This window comes from Neodiprion fabricii, chromosome 7 (assembly GCF_021155785.1).
Source record: "Neodiprion fabricii isolate iyNeoFabr1 chromosome 7, iyNeoFabr1.1, whole genome shotgun sequence".
Classification (NCBI taxonomy): domain Eukaryota; kingdom Metazoa; phylum Arthropoda; class Insecta; order Hymenoptera; family Diprionidae; genus Neodiprion; species Neodiprion fabricii.
In genome coordinates, this window is record NC_060245.1 from 21,237,597 (window position 1) to 21,244,695 (window position 7,099).

The window sequence follows — 7,099 nt, forward strand, 5'->3', positions numbered from 1 at the left end:
AGAAGTACGATTCACACAAATTTTATATTTGATATAAACAATTGAACAATTTTTATTTGTTAAGAATTAATTTTTCAGCCAGTTCGAGCACTGAACACACAGCAACACCTAAGTGCGTTAGAAAAATTAAAAACATACGAGTATGTGATAAGAGACGATATGAATATTTTATAGCAATGACAGCACTCTAATGAATTTTATTACTTAACTTATGCAGTTAGGTATCAAAATGGACGGATTCAGTTTTGGTTGCGAGTAAACCTCATCGCTATTTTCACTATTCAAGATCGATCAATTTTCGAGACAAATAAAAATCTCTTCATGATAAATGGAAAAATTAATTATTGATAATCATATCTTAGATATTTGTAATGGTATGGTCACTTGTATGCTATTTTAAATACGTGTATCGATTCTGTGGACTACGATAACATAACTTAAATGTTGTCATATCGTACATTCGTCAAGGTTCCACTGTTTTCGAGTTACCTATTTCTCCTAATAGAAGGTTGCTTCGCTTCATTTCAAATGTATGAGACTAAAGTCTATGAAAAGTCAAAGTCGTAACGATGCATCGACATTCCTAATATTCATCTTTAACAGAACTACAACGGGATGCAGTCTTATATAAGGAATGTGTATAACGTCTAGTTTTGTACAAAAATATCAAAGACACGATAATACATACCTAAAAAGTAATGAATATATGTCGTATATATAATATGTAGGCAGCTAGAGATTCTTTTTCGTGTAAATAAAAATATGATATATGTATAAATCGATTCATTATTCATCCTTATCTTTCTGTTTTATCTACGGCACTTTGCGCAACAGAGCAAAATAATATATTATATACTAAAATCCATTTTTTGGACCGAATTTGGACGGGTGGCTGATCAGGTATCGAACCATTTCAGTCTTCGGTCTGTAAAAACGTTATGTGCAGATTTTTTCTACAACCTACGAAGCGGCACGGAAGCAATATACCAATATTACTGTTCACGGCACAAAAAAATTATCGTCCAGAGTAAAAAATTGTAATTCCTAGCTGCATGTAAAATATTATTTCATATCTGTAAAACTGGTAATTTTTTCCCTATAAAAAATAGGCATATGTTCTCACTTGATTCCGTGTCGCCGTACACTTATTCATATATCAACAGACGTAAGTCATGTTGATTTTATAAAACTAATTTGTAAGCTTTGTATTTATTACTTGTAATACTCTTCAAATGGACGAAAACCGTATTCACGGCCACAAAAGCTCAATATTAGGCGACTGCAGTTCTGTCAATATCTGCCATACAGAGTAGACGCAGAGCCAGCAGTAAATCTGAAATTTTCAAACAAAAATGTAAGACAATGTGTCGTTGTCAAAGGACCAAATTCATATAGATTTTTTCTTTAATGCTCACGTTATACGACATCCACAACCAGTTACACAACGTTGCAAATACCCCTTGAAGCTGAAAGAGGTAAAGACTTTCGTTACTCATCGCGTCGCAGAGAATACCATGTCAAAAGAATTATGTAATTCTCAAACGACAGAAATACATATTATGATTCGTGATTTAATTACATAGATGTAATAGCCGCCGAGAAGCCAGAGTCCAAAAATAAGTTGGAACAAACACATGATGAACCACATGCTCAGCCACGGAATCATCATCCCTCTTATTCCCAGATGCATGCCACGAACCATCAAGACGGACGCCCCGATTAGGCCCAAAAAATATAGTATGAAAAATGTACCCCATATCTGCATGGCTGAAACATATAAATAGATATTTTTCTCTCATCTCCTACATTGATCAAAACGAAACGAAAAATTTTGGAATCTCACATAACCGGACATCTGCCTCAAACAAGGGATTATAAAGCTGCGTTGAATCCCCGCCATTCATTTGATAACATATCAAAGTTATCAAAACAATGCTCAGCGCCTGGAACGGAAATAAGAGGTGTTAATTGTACCCGGTGTCGGAGTTCTTTCTTAAAATTTATACAAGAATTCAACACTGTGAATCCTAAAACCATTTGATCCTGTTTAAAGTTTCGAGTAGACTGAAAGGGCGTTCGATGAACAAATGCTGCTTACCGATGCGTAATAGGCAATCGCTTTGGTGCCAGTTTCGACGCTGTTCGTCCATATGCAGGGCGACCAGCAGGACTTGAGAAGGACCATTTTTCAACGCCTGAAACAAGTGAATAACGACACGTTGATTAGATAAAATGGGGTGACATATATGGCCTACCTAACCTAAAGAGACACTCCCGTTTGTTTTGATAAGTGGGACGCGTCTGTTGCACTGCAAGGATGTCGCGTTGTTCGTTCGCTTCACGATTAGGAAGTCTGCGGATTCGGGATTCTTACCTTGAGTCGCGTGATTCCCTTTTTCCTATTTTTCGAGCGATTGCTCGTTTCAAAAACGGTGTCTGTTGACACTAGCAAGTGTCGTTACTCGTTAGGAGAGATCGTTTCACCCGCTAGAAGGTGTGGTCGCGGCGTCGTCATCGTGTCAAACGATGAACCGTGTTTTAACCTTGGTTTTAACGGGCATATGCATGGGGGTTTTCAATTGGCTGCACTGAGTGCAAATTCCCCAGTTTTCCGCCAATAGAAGAGGCGGAATCCTAGGGAAAATACACGCGTTTCAATGGCTTGTTCGATATTTGAAAAATTTTGACACGGATATTCTTTTTCCAAGGATTATTAACTCGCCAAATTAAGATATACGTATACTGAAACTGGACTGATCCGCGTCGATGCGTATAAATTTGCAATTTTATTTTATTTCAAGCGGAGCGATATTTCTACATAGCAATAAAAATAATTCAGTAGCGAAAAATTTGAAAGTTTTTATTCCAGAAGATCAAGCAAGCTCATAATGAGCAAGAATTTTAAAACGTTTGTGCATATAATTAGAGTAATTTTTGTCAATTTAGAATCCAAATAAGTATACTTATTTTCTTACAATATTTTCATGTTTTTAAATGTCCACGGTTCTCAATAATATGCTGGCAATTAGTTAATTTCAGACAAGATTGTGGTTTACTTTCAGAATAGAAGCTTCATCTGCGTAAACAGGCTTGGGAAGAGATAATTCATTATTTTGTTTCCTCTCTGCAGCTGCTCGACGAAACATACAAGATCATATAAATAGAAATCTTGTGGATATTCGCGTTTTGTGTTTTGCGCACTCTGACGTAATCGCGCACGCAGTTCGACGTCATTTTTCACGCGTTTAGAAAAGGCGCGTAACAGCGAGCGATGCGCGAAAATTTGAAATTTCAAATCCGTGTACAAAGCCGCACATTCGAATCTGATACATCGGTAAAATTTTCGAAAACCTGAAATTGAAAATACGTTACGGGATGAAAAAACTCATGCACAATCAATCATATTGAGCGGTAAATTATTCCTCAAGGACGTTTCGCAAATAATGGCATAAAATCTGTTGTTCGCGCATTGTCGAATGTACGAATGTACGAATTATATTGCGAATGCTGTTGAGCGGCATCGGTTTGCGCACGTATAACGAGATCATTGTCGCCCACATATACGTGTTATACATGATGCACGTTGTAATGGTTTCTATTAATAATCAGAGAGCAAGGACGAGTTGGTTCATTGGACGTAAATAGATGCGACTGCACATGATCGACTCTCCCCGCCGCAGTTAATATCCGATAAACTATTATATAAAACATATATCAAGACGCGAGGCGTTAGCTTCAGCCGTTTCGCTCTTTATCGGTCTACCGACACTCCTGATCGCACAGTATAATTGGAACACATATACATTACTTACATATTATATACGATCGCCAAAAATAATTATCATCAATTTCAAGTCTGCGTGCATAATTGCCCCTATTTATTACCCCCGTGCGAGTGTCCTTTTGATATTACACGGACGAATAACGTGAGACAAATCCTCGAAGCCGTTATATTTATCATACACAACGTACTTCACCCTCCTTCCTCTTCTATACGTCTATTTTCAAATACGTATCTCGATTGTGTACAGTACTTATAGTTATGACCGGATATCTGACTGAATAACACCTACACTCGGTACTATTTATAACGAGGATCCACTCTGAGAATAGATCTCCGTAATATTAGCGACATCACAAATTTTCTGTGAAGCTATACAGAATCTTACCAAATTCACCCGAAACGTAGATGACGCAAATTATGTGAATTCCGTACGTCACCGTCGGTATAATAGTAGCTAAAGTCATCGTTATTGTCATCGTTAAACCCTGAAGCGATAAATGCCCGGTTTCGGTCGTCTTTCGATCCTAAAAAATGGTGCAAAAATTCTCTTGTAAAATTCATTCTTTGGGGGGGGGGGGAGGATGACGTCATTGGATAACCGTGCAGATTTGTCGCCCGCGAAATCCACGTTTCTGTATTGAAAAGTCCTGCGGCTTTCGCCAACTCTAATAATAGCTTGACACGAAGTTCGGGAAAAAAATTCCTTCTCTCAACCGTTTTCATCCGCGCTCGTCCGCACTGGTGACAAAAAGTAAGAAAATTGAAAACAAAAAATTTAAAAATACTTACTCGCAAAATTACAGCAATCGCGAATTTTTTCTACGGTTTTCTTGGATCAAGCAAACTTTATGTATAATGTCGGTGAACGATTTTATATTCATGTTTTCGTTATTATTTTCCTCTGAAAGCAAAAAAAAAAAAAAAACTACTTCACGCATAGTTTGATTTACCGCAAGATAAGCCAGCGTCGTGTATATAAAACTCTCGTTTATCACCTGCGGTTATCTCCGCGCCCTTTAATGCAACACACACTTTATATATATATATATATATATATACATATATATATATATGTATAATGTCATACACTGTTTGCGTGTAAGAACGATATTATATTGAAATAATAATTTCCGGATAATAAATTATTGCCTCGGTGATTAAACCTTTGAAAATGTAGTACAACGGTGTACGATTTCCTTCCGAGGCAGAAAAACCGCGTTTGCGGTCAACGTTCATAACGAAGCGGCCATTTTGGTACCGCAGGCGAAAATAAACGACAATTCTATACAACACAGGCGGCGGGAGAAAGGGTCGAAACAAAACCCGCTTTGATCACTGTAATAATTATTATATTACCTCGGATAATTTTGAAATTATTAATTTTCCAACAACCAACAACAAAAACGCGATTGGTTTTCGTTATTCCTTGTACAATGTTTGCCTACATATTCATTCGATAACCTGAATATTACACGCGGGGCACGGACATGTGGATATAATGCATTTCATAATAATGCGTAGATGGGTAGGTATGCCGCTGCTAAAGCTGTACTAGCTGAGAGAGATAAACCAGTTACTTTAGCCGAAGGGAATTTTGGCCGTAGAGCGATCTAATCGTAAAACGAGTAACAATGAGTCTAAGGCACTCTGAGACCTGTGAGCCAGCTGTGATAAATTCAGCTCCACCTTGACCCGCAATCAGCTTCTACATTACAATTCTCTTTGTAGTCGTGCAGCCATTATACAGCGAGTAATCAAACGTTTCGACCAAATTCGACGGAATTCTTCTCGATGGAGTCCCAGCCTTGAGAGTGTGGTCGATGTGATCGATGGATCAAAAGCGACTCCTTAATTAACCCTTTGAGTCACGGTTGTTAGTATTCTAACCAGCTATTTTATACACATTTGTTTGTGTGTTTGGAGAACTTTGAAAACATATTTATTTCCGCTTTTCTGCTATTTCTGACAGCATACCGGTAAGTTTTCAATACTCGAGGGTAATTGTTGCGATGTAACGTAAATTATTATTGTTGGAAAGAAATTGTATGAAAAAAATCGTGAAAATTGAAGGGATTATTCACTTCCGAGAAAGTTAACTCTCTACACATATACACGTTTTACGTAAATCACAAGTTTTTGGGGTAACTGATGACGATCTGATATCAGATTTAAAAAATTCAAGATGGCGGATCCAATATGGCCGACGAAAAATTTCAAATTCCATCGAATCCGGGGAAAAAACTCTGTTCAGGGGTTTTCGGGGTCACTGATTACGAATCTGAAGTCAGATTTTGAAAATTCAGCACGGCAAATCCAATCAGAGGCCCGAAAACCCCTGCGTACAGTTTTTCGATCGAATTCGATCCGATTTGAAACTTTCGCCCACCACATTGGATTCGCCATCTTCAAGTTTTGAAATTCGATTTCAGATTCGTAATCGGCGACACTAAAAACCGTAGAATACCATCTCGTTTCAAAAGTTGATTCAGTCCGATAACGTGTGAAATGGTCTGAAAAATTTTTCGTTATGAAACGAGGAATAAGGGGGATGAATCTGTTTACGCGGTAGGGCTGAGCAGCAACTGAATCATCACGTGTCCGGCAACGTGAGGAAGTCGAGCTGTGTAATAATATCGGTTTCATTGAATTACGCTCAAGCGTGAATGCCGTTGGAAACAAAGGCTATGGTTATGTACAGGGATAGGCATAGGTACGATTGTATATTATCAACGAGGGTGATCGAGAAGCTGACAAAGAGACGAGATTATAGTTTGTTAAAATTAGCGATCTTTTGTAACAAAATCACTCGTGTAGACTTTAAATTATGTCGGAGTCTGATTTCAAATTTTCCTAACACTGAATCATAAAATTACCCCAAAGTATTTTAGTTTTACTCGATAATGCATTAAATGTATTGTATTTTCTTGACAGTCTTTGGAAATTACGGTATTTTCTTGTGAATCTAGTCAACTTGTGCAGGTATAAATTTTGTACGAAATATTTAACAGTGTCAGGTTTTAGTAAAAGCCAAAGTTGGAATTGGTAACGATATTTTCAATTCCTGATAATTGCACCGTAAATTTACTGACAAGTTTTAAAAATTAAGTAAATTCACAATACCGAATTCGAACAACGCTCGCTACACATATTTAACAAATTTGGAACAGATATCTTAAACAACGTGCACTTGAACAGTGCCGATTGAATTCATCGTATAAAATGTGAAAATTTTCGCAGAAACTGGAACACCTTTCGGATTCCCAGACAAACTTTAGATCGATTTCATCCGTCGCAGCTTTGTAATATTAAAAAGAG

The 7,099-nt window shown here is 37.4% G+C and overlaps 1 protein-coding gene across 3 annotated transcripts; it reads right to left on the reverse strand.

Annotated features, from left to right (window-relative positions):
• Nucleotides 1-20: 20 nt before the first annotated feature.
• Nucleotides 21-2,534, reverse strand: LOC124187168. Of its 3 annotated transcripts, none has more exons than XM_046579483.1 (6): nucleotides 2,375-2,534; nucleotides 2,099-2,195; nucleotides 1,844-1,943; nucleotides 1,580-1,767; nucleotides 1,416-1,466; nucleotides 21-1,333 (listed from the first exon to the last, which is right to left on the reverse strand). In XM_046579483.1, the coding sequence occupies exons 2-6, from the start codon at nucleotides 2,183-2,185 to the stop codon at nucleotides 1,250-1,252; spliced, it is 510 nt and encodes a 169-aa protein (XP_046435439.1). In that variant the 5' UTR covers nucleotides 2,186-2,195; nucleotides 2,375-2,534; the 3' UTR covers nucleotides 21-1,249. The 3 variants fall into 3 exon arrangements, with proteins under 3 accessions (XP_046435439.1, XP_046435441.1, XP_046435440.1); XM_046579485.1 differs by having other exon boundaries at nucleotides 2,261-2,528; XM_046579484.1 differs by having other exon boundaries at nucleotides 2,256-2,528.
• Between the last annotated feature and the right edge of the window lie 4,565 nt (nucleotides 2,535-7,099).

Bases quoted from the DNA above. Each gene is read 5' to 3' on its own strand.
- LOC124187168 (XM_046579483.1), bottom strand. From the start codon at position 2,185: ATGGTCCTTCTCAAGTCCTGCTGGTCGCCCTGCATATGGACGAACAGC. The intron at 1,467-1,579 runs GTAATTAAATCA...TACCTCTTTCAG, and splicing joins TCGGCGGCTATTACATCTAT to CTTCAAGGGGTATTTGCAAC. The intron at 1,334-1,415 runs GTGAGCATTAAA...TGAAAATTTCAG, and splicing joins GGTTGTGGATGTCGTATAAC to ATTTACTGCTGGCTCTGCGT.